The sequence below is a fragment of the Pholcus phalangioides genome, unplaced genomic scaffold, assembly GCF_987345545.1.
Source record: "Pholcus phalangioides strain wild (caught in Gottingen) unplaced genomic scaffold, Ppha-v1.0 ptg000039l_1, whole genome shotgun sequence".
Taxonomy (NCBI): Eukaryota; Metazoa; Arthropoda; class Arachnida; order Araneae; family Pholcidae; genus Pholcus; species Pholcus phalangioides.
The window spans coordinates 22,436,082-22,455,931 of NW_028301625.1; the positions used below are offsets into that span (position 1 = coordinate 22,436,082).

The following is a 19,850-nucleotide window of genomic DNA, read 5'->3' on the forward strand; positions in this document are numbered from 1 at the left end:
GATTTAATCAATCTGATCCAATTGATCAGTGATCACAATAAATTATAATGCGCAATCCATGCATAGAAACGTCGGAATGCCAACTCCTGATTATACGTGAAAGGTGTCTAATACAGTATACTTTGAAGAAAAAAAAAAGCGGGCGTTTCGAAAAAAATCACCACCACTTGCACTTCCTTGAAAGATCTTATTGTTTTGCGTGTGAAGATTATTTCATTTATCTAGGCGATAAAAATGCCCTGCTGTCAGAAACGTGATCGCTTATGAGTCGTTTACTGTTTCCAGTAGAAATGCTTCGGCCAGCTCACGGTGTAAATTGGTCGTCCGTTCACCGAAATGAGATACCATTACTAGTCTCAGCTTTTTCACTACTGGACTCCATTAACATAACCTGCTTCTTTAAAGAGCTACTTCACCCTCTGGCTGTTTTGCTATTTCTAGTCGCGACTTCTTTCCTTCTCTTGGTCTCGTGGATTTCTTTATTATACCCTGCGGCCGAATAGTGAAGCTGCGGGCCATGAATCTGCTATCGACAGGTCGCCGAAGTGTTTTTTTTTCCCTACTTATTATAATGTAACGTGTATTCTATCTCAGTTACAAGCTTGATGTTGAAAAAAGAATCTTCATTTCACATTTATGATAACGAATTGTTTTTGCTTTTCATGTGATATTCACATTCAGGTCATGATTCGGCTATTTTAAAATGAGATTTCATTTTCTTCAGGGCAACAACCCTATGTAATTTTACATTCGACGACTGTCCATGAGTAAAGTGATCATATTCTATCGTTATCGTTCGCAGATGGCTTATTGCTGTCTGTTGTGACTGGCCCCTTGAGTATTTTTTAATTCTAATGATTTAGAACGTCCATACGCTTCTGTTTTTTTCATAATAAATGTACGTAAAACCGCGCGCGCTGCGTAGTCATTGGAAATATAATTACGTTATGTTGTAGGTGGATATCTTGACTGAGTGCGTGTTATTTTTCTTGCGAAAACTCGCTTCAACTGGTTGATTGCATAAGAGCAAAACCAATTACTTTTTCGCCTTAGCTTGAAAAAAATTGACACTGGATAAAGTTTTTTTCAAAACAAATTTAAGGAGCCACAACAGGCAAAATGCCCAATGAGGTTATGAAGAGGACCAGTGATCAATGAGGCTAGGAAAAAGAAACAATTCTCATAAAATTATGGATGTCAAATATATATAATACAGCAAACCGGAATATAAAAAATATTTCAGGAGCCTAGACAACCTGAAGTAATACAAAAAAATATTGTTTTTGTTGCAGTTTTCAAGATTTTGGTTCTCTACTATATACTTGTGCTTCTCCCTATATATTTCATCAGCTGTACAACAAAATCACGTTTAAGAGATGGAGGTTAAAAAGACCTTGCCCGCTGTTGCTTGATGAATTTTAAGCGTTCCTTAGGCTAGGCTATTCAAGGGTGCTTGTTATGTCTGTCACCTCGTTGTCTTGAGGTTTGGGAAGTTGTTACAGCTGCTCTTCATGATTTACCTCGATAAAAGAGTTGATGTTAACAGGGCAGAATAATCTGGGTGCTTTTCAAAAATATTCCTTTAGCTTGCCTCGATTATATAGTAAGCGAAACTTGACTTTCTCTCAGCAATTTTATTATTGTTCTCAGATTTTTAACAAGTAAACATAGTTGAATGGCAAATGCACAAGAGATGATTAATTTTTCACAGTAAACATTGTGAATAACGTGAGCATTCAACGGTCTGTTTAATCCATCCTTGAGTGGTAGTGGGTGCAAGGAAGTTATTACGACAACCTCACACGTTTTTGATACCTTTAGAATGTCTTCCGAGGTTTCTCGAAGGTCATATTTTTCCCTTCATTTCCGGTGTGTTTATTCTTCGAATGAATTGTGTGCTTTCTAATACGTACAGCATTTATATGAAAACTATTGTTCAACTACTTATGAACCTTTTCTATAAACCCTACATTGTTTCTCAAAGCAATTAGAAAAAATTTGTAAGTATCCGGTTTTTACTTATATGGTTTTGACCCATAATCTTACGAATGAGGTATCGTGACGTTGACATTTCATTTAGGTTTTCTTACATTGCGAAAATTCTTGCTTACCAATTTTGATCAAATCTCGATTTTGGAAAAGCAAATTATAGGATTATTTTATAAAACATCATTAATTCCAAAAAAAGTTGCTATATGTGTACTCTGTATGCATATAATTGGTTTTAGGTATCTCATTTGAATAGATGAACGGGGGGGGGGGGGGAAGTAGAGATTTTATTTGGTTCATTAAGATGAAAAAACGCAATCCTCTTCCTCTAAAAATTTCATTGCAGAATTGTCATTTTTATTGGTTGTCCGATTAAGATCTGACTCCAGGCATAGGTTACATTGTTACATGCGCTGATTTATACAGTATAATCCTAACTAAATTTGTTTTACTGCTCTACTTTTTAGTGTGTTGTGTAGGAAAAGGGCGTTGATGTATATATGATGACTTTTTGCCGAAAAAAAAGGCAACTGATTTATTCATGAGGTTTTGTTTGCTGTAGGTATACATTACCAAAGAAAGTACAATTCACGCCTGATTTATTTTGCTTACAATACCGGCCAGTAGGCATCTAGGAAGAAGTAGCCCTCTGGCAATAGTCTACGACGAATTTCTTCGATGGTTTCATTGTTTTTTTTTAGTTGCTAACAGGCCGCTGTTCCAAATCCTCTTTTCGTGTCATTTCACTTACATTTCCCAGTATCACTCAAAATTATTTTATCGAAAGTGCATCGAGACGCGTCATACATTCTGAAGACATTGATGAGACATCCCATCCATGAAAATCAATGTCCGAATCATAGCCGCGTTACGGGTGTAGTAGAATGTCTTTCTCCGCCTTCTCATTTGTTGATGACTACGATACTTGATGCTGTTCTGACAGCATTTACTCTGAAGTTCTGAAAAGAAAACATACGACTGATTTTTTTTTTTTTTGCAATAGCTTTTTAATAGCTCTTTCAATAAGTTAGTGGTGCTCTTTTTCTACAAAGTTTGATATTTTACAGTGTAGCAGAATATATATTCATGGTGCGAACATATAACGGATTTGGCGATTCTCATAAGGTGAATATCTTTTCTCTGTTCTGTATCACATTTTTTTTCAATTGCATGCTTCTACATACTGTACAAAACTTTCCCTAAGCATTTTCTAATTTATTTTGCTTGTGGAATTTAAGTGCTTGTTACGTGGATAGTTCTTTCAATTCCGAATAATTCATACCTGTGAAATTCGTTTGATGCGCTTGATCTTGCTTTGTCACATAACGCACCATGAAAAAAAAAAATTAGAAATCGGATTACATTAATGGGAACTTTCTACTTCGATCTTAATGAAACATTGAAACTTGAATATTTTGGGCAGAGAATAGCGTTAGTGATTTTTTTTTTTTTTCCAAGTCATAGTTACCGTGACCGACATCCCCCTGTTCTTTAGGAGATGTTGGACCGGAGCTCCTTACCCTCAGGCCCACATCCCTTTCAACGTGAGGATCAATAGGTATTAGTAACAGAGACGTTGCTGCATATCTCCCTCATTAAAAATTTAAAGAGGTATGGAGTTAAACTATTAGGTACCTAATATGCAGTGGGAATGAAAATTAATCGAGAAAGTTGCTATTATCCGAATTCGGTCGAGACTGCAACGAATTCATTGGCTTACTCCGATTACAAATTTTCGTACATGTTTGTAGTTTTTTTTTTCCCTCACCCCCTTTATAGTTAAGAATCCGCATGCTTTCTGACATATTTCTAGAGTTTGAATCAAGGTTATGATTGTCAGATGACGAAAGTGGAAAATGAAAGTGGGGGAGGGGTGGAACACGACCATGAAAAGTCGTGTCTGGTATTAAACAAATTTATTTTTAATAAATTACTTCAATACTTTAAATGAGAAAATACCAGAAATAAATGATTCAAAGAATAAAGATTTAATTATTTTAATGGTTTTAAAAGCTGATAAGATTCGTGACCTTCAGATACTGTAGATTCGTTCAAAAATATTGGTATGCTACAGTACTTGTTTTTTGAAGTTTTGGATTGTGATTGGTAAAGAATTCTTATGAAACATGAGATTGAAACTACCCTTATATTTTACCCTTCAATTCAATATGGCTGATTTGACTCTCGCATTTCGCAAGGGCTTGGGCAAAATACCGTTTTCGTGCATTTATTTATAGCAAGGTGTATAATATACATACTATAGAAACCGAAAGAATGAATTTCTGCAAGCCTCGTAGAAACGAAAACGAGTTTGTCCGCGACACTGTTATGCATGAATGGTGAGAGCAATGTGTAATTATGGTGGTTGAACTTGTTTTGAACTCTCGTAGTGCTAACTCACTATCTTGTTACTCAAAAACAAGCAGAATGTGATTTTGATCTTTGATAACGATTTTGAATTTCACTTATTGAATAACAATGAACAAACCTGAGTACGAAGATTGTGATTTTGGCATGTGCAATTGTAAGTTGTCTCATTATGCTTATGTTACACGTGTTCATAAAATTAAAATTCTTTCCGTTCTTGTTTCCGGTAATTAAAAAAAATAGACCCAGTATGAAGAAAACGTGGTCATGTAATTTCTAACCTTAAACGAATTCTGTGCTTCACGTTGAAGTCGAGTCCTTATCTTCTTTTGTACGACTTTGCGCTTATCTTAGATTTTCTACGCTTATTCATTTACGACAGAGAACTTGCTTATCACTATTCTAAATAGAACATTTCATCGAGTCGTGAACGTGATAAGCAATAGTTTCACCTGGTATATGTAATTGTTAGGTTGAAGTGTGCTATTGTTACTTCAGATTTTCAATCCATATAATCTTCAAAAGAAAAATAATCATTAACATTAATTAGATTAGATGGATTAATTGAATACGAATATAACTTCTTTAAAGCCGGGGTTTACATTATAAAATTTTTAGAAAAGTTCTTTTATGAAACTTGAAAAATGTAACTAATAAGTGCATCGGTTACATAATAGGCTTATTGGTTGTTAAGTTTTGTAAAATATGTTTTATAAAACTTTTATACAGTTTAATCCCGGCCTTAGAAAGAAAAATTATAAAAGATAAGTTTCGTTGCAAGATTTCATTTCCTATTTAATAAAAATGTTTTTTTTCCCGCCCAACTTCCAATACGGTGTAAATTTCATAATCAGCAGAAACTAGACGTAGTCGTCCGCGGTAAGGTGGAACTAATTTCTGCTGGAATTTCGAAAATATTGTCTAGCACCTTAATCATCAAAGGTGAAAGGAAAATTCCCCCATTCAATCTGGATTATTTCTTAGTTATTGAGATTATTTTCGTTGAGAATGTTTTTGTAAATTAATGCTGTCGCTTATCAATTGATACAGCTTCTAATATCTTGTCTGCCCAGTTAATCAGTCTTGCGGAAAAAACTTACTCCAAACATGTTAAAATGTTTAATCTGTGATACGTGCATCGGAGTTTAGATACCGTCGCTCTTCTCCTATATGACGCTCACGCCCAGATTTCGTACGCGTCTTTTGTTTTTCTTTTTTCATTCAAAAAAAGGAATTAAATGATTTCTTCATACATTTATCATAAAATTCTTGCGTGCTTTTAATTTGAAACTGTTGCTTTTGACTAGCTATTTACCATCATTCTTTGGAAACCCTCACTACGTTTGGCCTTGTGACGTCAAAACGATTCTGATTAGTTTCTCAACCTATTTAGTGCTTAAGCTTCAGGCTTGTCCGTTTTTAATAGCCGTGGGAGTTGAATAAATAGAGCGACTAATTCGCACGTGTGATGGATGGAAGAATTATTGAAATCGGTAAAGAGGCCATCTTTTATTGAATTAAAATCCTAGCAGAGTGAAGTTTTGATTTACATCAGATGCAAAATTATACGAAAAGTCATGATTCCGTGAAAATTCTTTCATACCTTGGCAAATTTATTTCCGTTTTTCACTTTTTGCGACTGAACATGAATATAAAACTTTTCAGATCAAATATTGAAATCATAAAATTCTCTAGGGGGTCTTTTATCTATATGTATGTTGCGATCCATGTCCAAAGCTTTTCTCAGCGAAGAGGATAGCAATATATTGGTCGTTCACTTCGCGTGGTGGCAAGTCTGAATAATGTGCAAAGTGGGTGGAAGCTCCTGATTTCATACTTCAGACCAGAATTACAGTATTAAAGTTTTATAAAAGTTTTTAATTACATTACAGATTTAAGATTATATTCGAGCGAGTTTTATAAAAGAATTTTTAGAAAACTTCAATAGTGTACTGGCTTCATACTGTAAACTTGAATACTGGCCTTAGACCGTAACATACATTGTATATTAAATTTACGAGAATATATTGTATACACATATGGTTGATTTCGTAACACGTAGGCATATACGGTGTCTAAACGATTTTGATTCCCAGTGTACCCAGACCGTTTGTTCCAATAAAATGAGTTAAAATTGAAAGGCGTGGGGAGGAGAGAAAGCTCTGAAAATATATATTTTTCCATTCTAGTTTTGGTTAGTAACAGATTAAATTGTTAGCATAAAGTGCTCGAGCTCCTTTTTTTATATCCTATGGTATTTAAGATGAATAACGATCGCTGTAAATAAGTTCACTTCCCTTTTTTCGTGCCATTTATATTTTTATTTCTATAAATTTTCCATTCCATCCGCTCTGCTAAATCAGCGGTTGCCAATTTATTGAACTTCACTGGCTACTGAAGTTACAATTTTAGATCCCGCCTCCGCTATCTTTGATTTTTTTCAAAGTACCATCTGTAAAGTAGACTACCTTGCTTAAATTTTTCGTCTATCCTGTGTGCGTTATACGAAAATAAATCGGAATATTGTACTTTGAATAGGGGGAATATTGTGTAATAAAACATAAAAATTGTAAAAGCGCAAATGTCTCCCGACCACTTGGTTGGCAACCGCTAAGCTGAATGACTGCTTCAGAGATGAATTAATTTTGAGTAATTTAGGTATTTCGATGTGAAACCATTTACTTTTAGCTGAAAAAATTGAGGTCATAAAGCTGTATGCAAAAATCTTTCTTCGGTCTTATACCATAAGTCTTCCCGTCCCCCACCACCACGCTTTGTTGTGTTTTATAATGGAAATTATGATTAAATCTTTCGATATCAAGTGAACACCTTAATTTTTATGCGCAGTAACATTTAAAAAAACACTGAAATACACATTTTTATGGATCCTTGAGTTTTTCTTTTATAGATTTTCAGTTTGCAACAACTGTTAGTGTCGACTTTTTAGATTGTTTCCCATAGTGAGTGAGTGGGACCCACCGACGGGGGGAGGGGTTGTTGGGAAACTTTTTTCCGAGGAGGATGATATGACAAAGTTTGGAAGACTGTTTTAGATATAGCCATTCAACCTCATAACTACGCAGTAGCTTGGTAGTAAATTCCACCTATTTCATTGGCGCTCGGAGGAAAACATTTTTTAGGAGCTCGTGAATCTTTGTTGATGAGCTTCCCAAAATTCTGCCACTTCCTTGAAGCAAACAAATGGGTGTATCCTGTTACGTCACCGTGCGACTTTTTCCGCAAGTTTCAAGTCTAGTGCAGAAGTTATTATCAGGCTCTCTTTCGGCTAATGCACTTTTTGTCGTCACTCATTTACAAAGCTGGCATGCATGCACGTTTGTTTTGGCGCAGTCCTCTGAACTATCATTCCACAAGCGAAGTTTGCTTGGTGAAGTTACGTTTTATTTATTGGATAGAATTCTTGATACATCTGACATCTACAAGTTAGTCTAAAAACCCACTACAGTTTGTGACGTTATCGCCTCTAGTTCCGTTATTGCTTAATTTTTTTGTGGTTTTGAAGATTTCGGTAATTTTTTCTAAAATGTCAACATCTTCACTTGATTCCGGTTATTTGCTCGTTCTGAAACCATTTGTTTATTTCAATACCTTCCGCTCTGTTGCATTATCCTCTTTCAACTCTGCGTCACTAAATACATAAATAAAAGGAACTGTAAAGTCATTGCGGTCATCTGAATAGTATAGTCGAACTTGGATTTTTGGGATTGTTAAATTCATAACACCAATTTCATTAAAATAGAACTGATATTATCGAAGTATACAAGTCTAGTCATTGGATTTTTTTCAGGCTCATTTTTAGTTCTCCAAATAAAAATGAAATTTTTGAACTAACTTTGTACAGTATATACTTGTTACGTTAAAGTGATTTATATGTGATTATACATATAATCACCAAATCATCTTAGTAAGGTTGATAAATTTCTTTCACCGGCGATCTTACCCAACGTCAAAATAATGTTGGTAAATTCCATAAATACTTCAGAATTGCTGAATTTTGTATAATTCCTAATGAATTTGGTAAGTTTGATAAACATTGCTGTATGTATCAGTTTCCCCCTCCGTCAGACGCAAAGCATCTACCAGATAAGAGTATTAAAACGTGTCATTCAATTTAAAAATGAATAAAAACAATGTGTGAACACAAAATTATAACTTGTTCAAAATGAAATTTTAGTCAGCCTCGGCAACAACGAAATAGTTTTTTTCTCCATGAAACATTTTACCCTAACTTCAAGTATCACGATTTTTCTTAAGAGTACAGCTGACGAATTTTTTAAAATATTGTAGTATTCAAAAATAGCGCGTGTTTTATTGGTCCCGTGATGCATGGCAAGATATTTAGAGGCTTTTTAATACACATTCTTAACTGGAGGTTTTGTCTTTCCTAAAGAAATAATATTCAACGGCACTTATCTCGTTCAACTAGAATGGTAGAATTTAGTACGAAGCTGTCCTCTGTTTTGCACGACGTCATACCCTTTGTTCGAAAAAAGCGTGTTTGTACATCGCACCCTCTATGGTTCACGGATAGCGTGCGAAACCTTTATCTTGAAAAGAAAAGAGCATTCAGAGAGTATAAAAGTGTACGAGGTGACCTATCATTGTTTACTGATAAAAGAAGACTGTTGAAGAAAGCGATAAGGGATAGTAAAAAGGAAGTTGAATCTCTAGGTTTGCAGATAACATTGGCTCTGACCCAAAATCATTTTTTCGATACGTCAATAATGGATGTAAGGGGAAAGTTGGCTCACTCTCGATAGGAGGCTCTAGGTTAGAGCAATGTTGCCATGTGTAATGCTTTCAATGACTTTTTCGCGTCGGTTTTTAATGGAGATAATGATATTCGATATACGGGTGTTGCATGGGGTAATAAAACCCTCAACGATATTCAAGTAGAACACGTGGAGGTCCTAAATCTTCTAAGAAATGTATGTGCAAGCAAAGCACCAGGACCAGATGATATCTATCCCAGGGTCCTCAGGGAATGTGCTAATGAATTGTTGGGTCCAGTCGCACAGATATACAGGAGTAGTGTTGCTGAGGGTATCGTCCCAAGGGATTGGAAACTTGCTAATGTTGTTCCGATATTTAAGGGCAGTAGAGAAGCGGTGTCCAATTATCGTCCAGTGAGTTTGACGAGCTCCCTCTCGAAAATTTTGGAAATTATCATCAAAAGGCAGTTTGTGAAGTGGATAGACGAGAATAATGTATCGTCGGATAATCAGCATGGGTTCAGGAAGGGGAAGTCATGTGTAACTAACCTCCTTTTCTTCTATGATCATGTGACTAAGGCTTTGGGTAAGAGCAAAAATGTAGATGTTGTTTACCTTGATTTCCAGAAGGCGTTCGATGGGGTCCAACATAGTAAACTCTTGAAGCGTTTACACGAGATTGGAATTGGGGGCAACTTGCTGAATTGGATAGAATCGTGGTTAAGAGATAGGTCGCAACGAGTTATGATGAACGGGGAATTCTCTGTTTGGACAGACGTCACAAGTGGAGTTCTTCAAGGAAGTGTCCTTGGCCCCATACTTTTTTCACTTTTTATCGATAAACTCGATCAGGGTATCGATGGGATAACTAGCAAATTCGCAGATGATGTGAAGCTAATGGGGGTAATCGGGAATCAAAACGATAGGGAGTCGCTCCAGACCAGTCTAAACAGGATTGCAGCATGGGCAAATGAATGGAGCATGACGTTTAGCGTTGATAAGTGCATGGTCGCTCATTTTGGTACGAACAACCTACGGTTCTCTTACGAGTTGAATGGTGTCACTATCCCGGATGCAACTAGGGTCACCGATTTGGGAATTCTCATTGACGAGCGACTTAGGTTTTCTGAACATTGTTCAGCAGTGGTCAAAAAAGCGAATAGAATGCTTGGTCTAATTTTCAAAAAGGTCTCTTCGCGTTCTCGTAAAGTCATTCTTCCGCTTTTTCGAGGCTTAGTTCGTCCTGGACTGGAGTATGCTGTAAGGTTTTGGAGACCATACCTACAGAGGGACATAGACTTGGTTGAAGGGGTGCAGAGAAGAGCTACGCGTGCCCATTTAGGCACACGGGGCTTGAGTTATGAAGAGAGACTTCATTTTTTGAATATGTTCACATTGGATGAACGCAGGTGTCGAGGAGATATGATCGAAGTGTTCAAAATTTTCAGTGGGATGGATAGGATGGACCATGAACTTTTAGTACACCGCCAATCGACTGCATTTACAAGGGGACACCAGTATCGATTGGTAAGGGACAATGCAAGGTTATGGTGTCGCAGGGGGGGGGGGATTTTTCTCTAATAGGGTTGTTAATAAATGGAATAGCTTACCCCCGGAGGTAGTAAATTGTAACACAATTGACACGTTCAAAAAGAAATACGATAAACATGTTGGGGTAAATCGAGAAGCTACCCATACTTAGAATAAGACAACCATAAGTATTCTTTATGGGCATTCTATAATATTTTATCATGTGTATATATTGTTTATAATTTTTGTTGATTGCCTTTTTAATTGGGTTGCTGTATTTTTGAAATATGACATCCATATGTTTATGGGCATCTTTTTCTCAGCCACCACAGGCATTTTGCCTGTTGTTCCGTTGTATTTGTATTACTACATATATATATATATATATATATATATAATTTTTTTTTTTTTTTTTTTTTTATATATCTTTCGTCTTCAAATTTATTTTCGTAATTATCAGAATCGGTCGATATCTAAAGCAATATCGCATTTTTGGAACACAGTGAATTATGGGTTCTTCGAGAGTGCCCATCTTGCCAGGCACAGCGTGATAGTGAATTACAAATTGGTTAGAGACTTAATTGGTTTCAAATGACTATAAAGTTTTAAAATTCGGTCATTTTAGCTCTCAAACAAAACTTGCCCTAGGAAAGCGTAATAAATCTATCAGTGGTTGTAATATAAGATATACATTCCAACTACTACTGGGTTTCTACGGATTTCTGTCATAAAATACGGAACAACGGAGGATCGTGAAAAACTGCGGAAATTTTTTTTTTCCCATGAAATTCCTTTGTTCAAGGATTTCTTTGAATTCCATTATCCTATCGAGTACTAAATGGCGTAACGCAAAGACCACATTTCCAAAGAATAAATATCTAATTATAGTAATAACAAATCAACCAATTGCAATAAAGGGTGCGGTTTACACTAAGACAGAGCCGTCTTAACGCATGGGCGCACCCGAGCACGCCCCGGTGCCTCGAGAAGAGGGGGCCTCACATAAATTAGATTTGGTTGGAATTTTCTGGAGTATGTATATAAATTTGCCCGATAAGACTTAAGAACATCGTAGGCCAAGTGATTTTTCTGAAGTTGCTCTCCGTCTTATGTGGCCTAGAGTTCTTTTTGATAAATAAAAGAAAGTTCAAATTTCACTCACACATGTCAAGTTTTTCGTTTTAAAGTGCCATCTATGTACTGTATGTAAAATTTATTTTCTGTGTATCGTGTGTATATTCTCTATACAAATCTGCAGTTTCATGCAATCTTTGCCAAATTTTGTATGTGTACCAAACAGGCCCCCAACTTAACGATAATCCACTTTAAAAGTGCGTCAGAGTTGGACAAATGCCCAATAGGATCAAAAAACTGTTCAGCAACAATGACTTTTGGAATGTCTACTGCGGTCAGCTTGGTTCCCAAACAATGGTGTGTCACTTTTTTAATGCTCCCAGTATATGAAGAAAACCCGAGCAGTGCCACGTATTACTGTTAGTTTGATATAAAATGTCAGATTCACAATATTTTTCTAAAGGTGAAGAAAATTGATTTTCTTCAGCCCCTCCCCGACAATGAATATTGCCACCACGGAGAGGCTTTGTTCTAAGGTTGGCATGTGTGGATATAGCTCACATATTTTGAGCTATGAAGAAAGACATGATTTCTTTAATATATTTACATTGGAGAAACGCAGGTGTCGGGGGGATATGATCGAAATTTTCAACGGGATGGATAGGATTGACCATGAGTTATTGATACACCGTCAATCAGCTGCTTCGGCAAAGGAACACCAATAGCGTTTAGTGAGGGACAATTCTAAGTTGTGGTGACGCAGGGAGTTTTTCCCTAATAGGTTTGTTAATAAATGGAATAGCTTACCTCTGGGGATCGTGAATTCCAACACAATCGATACGTTTGAAACTAAGTACAATGAACATAGTGGGATAAATCGAAAGCTATCCATACTTAGAATTAAGACGACCATAATCTTTTTTTATGAGCAGTATATTGTATAGTATTAACTATTAGTTTTTCTTTCATGATACGTATATGCTTTTATATCGGGTTGCTGTATTTTGGTTATATTTGACATCCATATTTTTATGGGCATTTTTTTTTTCAGCCGCTTCGTTGGGCATTTTGCCTGTTGTGGCCCTTGTATAAAATATCTAGTTATATTACTTTCCAATAACAAGAATTTCTTGCTTTAATCCATCCGGGTAGGGCGATCGTCCCTATCGGCCGGATAATATGGGAAATTTGATCTGTCCCGTAAAATGTGTGTGTGTTGGGGGGGGGGGATGATCCAGCACAATTAGTCGGTCGCTTCTCTTGCAATCGAAATGCGAGGACCAGAGGTGTATTTACGGATGGGAGGGGTTCGCTAAAGGAACTATAGCCCAGGGCGGCAATTTCAGAGAGGTGGAAAGTTTTATTTTATATATACAGGGTGCGTAGGTAACGGGGCGAATGACATTTTACTGGTGGACCGTTAGTCCTAGAGGCATACTTCCAATTAGAAAAAGTAGCCAAATAACGTGTAGTAGGCTACTCAGATGTCATTTATGTTGCAAGAGGTTGCATAGTTATTAAAATAAAAATGCTAACTTTTTAGGCGGACACCCTATGCTCAAAAACCTAATTAGAAAGTCGTCCTTTACCTCCTGAGGCCAACAAAAAATTCCGTGTTTCTAAGTGCAATATTCACTGAGATATTTTTGAATACGAAAAACTGAAAAAAAGGTAGCATTAAATGCAGAGAAAAGGTTAACCGTATTTAATGCTGTTTTTCACCAACTTTCCTTCGTTTTTCAAATTCGAATATTTCAGTGATTTCACTTAGAAACGGGTAATTTTTATCTTTCCTCACTCAGGAGAGACAGGACAATCGTCACAATTGTCCGTGTAAAAAGTTAACATTTTTATTTTAATAGCTATACAACCCCCTGAATACTACACGTTGTTTGGATACTTTTCCTAATTAGAAGTATGCCTCTAGGATCAACCGTTCGCCAGTAAAATGCCATACGCCCTGTTACCTGTGCACCCTGTATACAGGGTGTCTTGTAAGTGCTAATGCGACCTTTATCTCATCAACAATCTGTCGTAAAGGTACGATTCCAATTTAAAAAACGCTCAAAATTCGTTCATAAATTTCCCTGTACCAGCTTTGAGAGTGAATATTGTGTCACAAAATAAAGGCAACCATAATCTTTTTTATGTGCAGTATATCATATATTACTAATTATTAGTTTTTCTTTCGTGATACGTATATACTTTTATATTTTGTTGCTGTATTTTGATATTTGACATCCATATTTTTATGGGGGGGGTGGTTTCATCCACTTCGTTGGGCGTTTTTCGTGTTGTGGTGTTTGTATTTGTAATAGCTATTATTCATACCAGTTTTCATAGTGAAAACTAATGTTACAAAATAAAATCTAAATTTTTGTATGATCCCCTTGTCCTCCAACTTCCAATCAGAAAGTTGTTGCCCTGTATCTCCTGAGGCCAACATAAAAAATTCTATGTTGCTAAATGGAATATTCGTCAAGATATTTGAATTCCAAATTCGGGGAAAAGTTATGGAAGAACAAAACTAATGGATACAACGCTCCCCTTTCCCTTATTTATGTTGTCCTTTCCCAACTTTTCTCCGATTTTTGAATTCGAATATCTCTGTGAATGTTGCACTTAGAAACTTGCAATTTTTTTTATTGGCCTCACGAGAGACAGATCAACTGAAAGTTAGGGGACAAGGAGAACCGTATAAAAATTTCGATCTTTTTATTTTGTTACACACTGTATTTCCACTCACAAAACTAGCACAGGGTAACTTTTGAACGTCTTTTTGAGCATTTTGTAAATTGAAACTATACCTCTATACGATGGACAGTTGATTTGGTAAGGGCCGCATCAGCACTTACAGGATACACTGTATATGGGGTCATTCCCAAAAAAAAGTGTACATTCCACATTTTTGAAATGAAAAATTCAAAGTTGAATTTTCAAAATAAAATTGATCTCAAATTATAGCCAATGACTTGACGTTTAATATTTCATAAATAATTTTCACTTTTATTTTGTAATATTTTATTTTTTTTTTGTTTATGACTGAAAGTGATGGATTTTGTCTGTTACGAAAACAAAAATTGCTGTAAAAAAATTATTTCTGCTGTTTTAATCTCTTAAAATAATTAAATCGGCTTATTTCTAACACATATGCAGGAAAAAAAGTTGATAATTTTTTTTACGTTTTTTTTCTGTCGTTTTGATGATTTTTCGTGATTTTTTTCGAAATAGCACATGGAAAAGTTTATTTTTTACATATATTTAGCTATTTAAAATTAAAAAGTTTTATTTCTGACAGACAATGGGTTGGTAATTTATAATTTAACATCTTAGTTTGAAGTGTTCTTATATTTTTTTGCCTGTGAACTGCAAAAATGTTTCCCATAGCAGAGTGTGGACATCATTGTAACAGAGTGCACAGAAATGTTTAACTGAGAGAAAGATATCTCAAATATTCTAAATAGCCATGCAACTACTTTTTTCTCATAAATTGTATACAAAATGTGATAGGTGACCCAGACTCCCCTCTCCTATAACGTTTGAAAAAAGGTCCAACCCATGAGCAAATTCTAAAAACACGTCTCTTCCCCCCCCCCGTTTGAATTTTGGCCGGATAAAATTATTAAAATCTGGTCAAAGTGGACACTGGACTCAGCTGTATATTATATCATCAGGGTGATTTTTTTATTTTATTTCAAAGTTTTTTGTTTAATAGTAATTTGATTTTGGTATAAAATCTCGCGTTTATGCATCTCATATTTGATATCCGGGGAGGTAGATCCGGATATTTCCTATATTATTGTTGTTTGCACAACAATAATATAGGAAAGTAATGGTTGTGTCCCATAAAATACATAATGTATCGTCATATAACGACCTTTATACTCTTACTAAAATGCCCCTTACGACACTTCTTCCTGGATCTGTGCCTGGCAGTGATTTTAACGATCTGTACTACTTTACTTTAACTGAAAAAATAACATGATGGAAAATGGTAAAGGGGTTTAAATTTAATAGATAATTTATTAAATTTAACTTAAACCTTCAAAACCTCTTAACTAAGAAAACTTTACTTTAAATCATAGTTTCAATTCTGTTGCGTTGCTCGAGTTCCTGGAAGATGTAACAGAGTGGACAAATTAGCCTAAATTATTATTTTTTCATTATAAATTTAAATGATATGCTTAAAAATATAATGAAAGTTTTCATCATATTTTTAAGCATATCTCCATGTACTATCACTAGATGTTGATATAGATGAAAAAAAGAACTTAAATTATTTATGGTAATGACGTAAGAGTGGACGGCTGACAGAGAAAAATCTGGTACTGAAGACATAACGTGAATATTAAGTCGTTTTGCAAAAGTCAAATCCAAAATTGCTGATCAAGTATTAAAAGTGAACCTTTCATTGAGCTCAAAAGTGTTATGAGATTTAATCTGGTATGAAAATTATTTCCGAAATGGCCATAAGAGTGATCATTTTAAAATGGAAAAAATTTCGGGACACTGACAAAAAATAGTTTTTCATAAAAAAAAAAAAAAATTCAAAATTTTGTCTTTTTTATTCATCTATAATACATATATAAAACGTGATTCCAAGTTTTTTGGAAACAAAAATTCCAGATTTGCATCAAGTCTGTTTGACAATTTTTTCAAGCTGGGACAGCCAGATTTGAGGTTTTGTTACAAACAATGATTTTTAAAAAAAATTAAATACCATCTGAAACAAATTGAGAAATGCAATATGACAGAATTCAATGAAAAACTAGCAAAAAATTAAAATTACCACCAGAGTGCTTTGAAATTTTGTAAAAAAAAAAAAAAAAATATGAATTCTCTCTCTCGGAAACTGTACTTTTTTTTTGGGAAAACAATTGACCCATATATAGGTGCACCTCTCGAGCCGAGATTTCAGTGTTTTTTATGGTTAAAAATGAATACCCCCCCCCCTCCCCCACTTTTGAGAAAATCCTGTGTACGCCTATGGTTGAAATAACTTTTTGGTGACATTCTTCTTTGCTTGTTTCTCGTCAATTTGCGTGCGATAAAAAGGATCGTTTTTTTTTTTCGTATGGCGATTGTAACTGAATTATAGACACGCCAACATTGGTATTTCTTTTATTCATTTTCCCAAGCTTTGTTTCGATTATTGCTTTCCGTGAGGAAGCTCGACAATAAGCTTTCGTGCGGATGTTGTCTCGCGTTTATCGCTGGCTGTTACAAGTAAGACGAGATGTCAAGGGCGTCAATTGTACTTAAAGTAATAAAGAAATAAAGTGAGACAAACAAACACACACGTAAATATATATATTTTTTTCAAACAGTCTGAAATATTTTAAAGGCTTAGCATGTAATTTATGGTTTTAAATTACGGTTTCAGAGCTTGTGATATTACCGGTTTTTATCCATTTAGTATATGATTCCCCTTGTGTGGCTGTGGTTGAAGCCTTTTTTTTTTTTTTTGCGTTTATTCGTTTAAGCCATTTCAAGTTTATCCAACTAATTTATCCAAGGCCGGGATTATACTATAACATTTCTGCACACTTAACATAACAATATGCACACTTACATTTCTCTAAAAACGCGACAATAAAAAAGACTAACTTATCATTTCGATATGAAGAACAAAACATGGCAGTAAGGCCGGGATTAAAACACTATAAAAGTTAGATAAGTCCTTCTATAAAACTTGAGAAATGCAGCCTATAAGGTCATAGGTTGCATTTTCTAAAATGTAACCAATAACCTTATTGGTTGGATTTTTCAAGTTTTATAAAAGGACTTTTATAGTATTTTAATCCCGGCCTTACTGCCATGTTTAGTTCTTCATATCGAAATAATAAGTTAGTCTTTTTTATTGTCGCGTTTTTAGAGAAATGTAAGTGTACATATTGGGTTTTTTTTTTACTTTTAATATGTCCTAAATCCACTCATCAAAATGCCATCAAATTTCAGAATTTTTTGAAAGAAATCCCATTTTTTTTTTTTTTTCTCAATTTGAATTTTGCTGCTAAAGTTAATCTATAATATATGAAGGTATTGTAATTAAATACAGTCAAACTCTGTTAGCACCTTGACTTTAACAGCGGTAATTGGCGGTGTGGGCTAAAAGAATAATATTGAATAATGAATCTTGTTTATCACGTCAATCAAAACGGAACGACCGCGGATATAGCGAGTTTTCGTCAATTTTGCTTCCGTTTTTATTTCGTATTCCCAAGAAATTAATAGAATTATTGCTAATCGCAATTAGGGAACGTGCGTCTGTGGTTCTATTGATATCTATTGTTGATAGAAAAAGATATATTGCGTGTTTGACGCTCCGACTTGCTCATTGACATGACCAGTATACAGGACATTCACATATTTTCCAGTAATTTCACTCTTCCCGACTTTTTTTTTACAGAAAATGACCCGTTTCTTCTCTCACGGAAGAATATTTTAAGATATCTTCACTAATATCGGGGACAGGGTTCGCGCTGCCGATCGCCATTACGCCAAAGCGCACAAAATATTTCATTTGGCAAATAAATAAAAGATCGAATTCGCCGAATCACGAGTGTCCATTGCAACACCTTCTATAGCAGAAAGCCTCCACGCGAAGCTCGTGACGTCACTGAAGTCCATTTAACCTATAGTCATTGGATATTTTGCAAAAAAAAAAAAAAAGATATAGCAGTCCCCGACGTATGCGAAATCTTTATCTAAAGGTGAAATTACGACTTCAGTGACGTCAAAACTTCACGCGGAGGCTTTCTGCTATAGAAGATGTTGCCTCTTGATGGTCGAATCGGACATTTGACAGTTCTTTTGAAATTCGCATTTTATGACTTGTCAATTTGGCTTAGGTTCTTTCTCATTTGGCTACAACTTTTTCCATCTGATTAACCAAATTGCTACAATTGATAGTCGGAGAACCCTTATCGGGGATGAAGGTAATTTGCATAATTTATATATTATCTATATACATACAGGCTGCAAAGGTAACAGCACGCATGGCATTTTACTGGTGAGCTGTTGATCCTAAAGGCATACTTTTAATTGGGAAAAGTATCCAAATAATGTTTTTTTCAGATATGTCGTGTTGCAAGGGGCTTTTTTGTATAGTTATAAAATGTTAATTTTTATATTTTAATACGGATACCCGGTGCCAGAAAACCTAATTACAAAGTTTTTGCCCTGTCTCTCCTGATGCCAACAAAAAAAACCCCACGTTTCTAAGTGCAATATTTACCGAGATATTTGAATTAAAAAATGGATTATATATTTAAAAAAATTGGGAAAAGCACAGCATTAGATGTGGGTAAAAAAGTTTATCAGCGGGACTGCATTTGATAGTTCTTGTATGAAATCACTACGTATTTTCCCCGTTCTCGTGTACCGTATCTTACTCTTCTGCCCTAAAAATTGGATTCCGTAATTCACTTTTAATTGAACAACTGCAACTAATTGCTGGAGTTTTTGTTTCATCAATTATGATGAATATTTTTGCATCAACACACAACAAAGTTCTGTTTAATGAAGGGCCTTCAGCCGCGGTCCAAATGTGCGACCCGCGAAGGACGGAGGGGTGATTTCCATCTGTCTCGAAAAAGTTAGCTGTTTCACATTTTCTGGTTCGCAGAGTCAAAAGGTTTTGCTGTGCACCCTTGGTATACGGCTGTTTGCAATCAAAATCGGAAGATAATCTGCACTTGGTGAATTTCCTACTTTTTTTAAAACGCAGTTAATCCGTGGGTGTGTCGAAAATACGTTGTATTATAGATTCCGAGTCGTTCTTGGTAGGTAAATTATTAACACCCTATAGGAAAATGCACCATACAGTCGTCTCGATAATCCTAGATGGATGAGACCGCGGCCACACACACACCTCGAATTATCCGAAAACAATTTTAAAAAAATGCTTTAAATGGTGGTTTTACATTTAAAAAAAAAGCAGTACTTGCCATTTTTACTATATTTATATTCTTGAAAAAGGTATATATGTCATATGCGTGTTTCAAAAGATAAATGTGAAAAGGGTGCGAAGATATGAGAGAGATTGAAAAAGAGTTTCGGTATGGGAAAAAATTGATGGTGAACGACGCTGAGACACTGATAGTTTTCAACTGCCTTTCCAATGATTTTACGTACCGTATATACTCTTGTATAAGC

At 35.3% G+C, this 19,850-nt stretch overlaps 1 protein-coding gene across 9 annotated transcripts in view; it reads left to right on the forward strand.

Moving 5' to 3' along the window:
- LOC149065712 (formin-binding protein 1-like) overlaps positions 1–19,850 on the forward strand; it is a 146,052-nt gene that overhangs the window by 51,153 nt on the left and 75,049 nt on the right. Inside the window, exon 1 of one of the 9 annotated variants that reach the window (XM_089253874.1) lies at positions 1,758–2,000. The exons of 7 other annotated variants lie outside the window; for them this stretch is intronic. Coding sequence is in view for 1 of the 2 variants with exons in the window: in XM_089253869.1 (XP_089109995.1) it covers positions 3,076–3,114 (39 nt within the window). In the remaining variant the exon portion in view is untranslated. Of the gene's footprint in view, positions 1–1,757; positions 2,001–2,794; positions 3,115–19,850 lie in introns of those variants that run through there. One more of the 9 variants, XM_089253869.1, reaches the window with a different exon arrangement.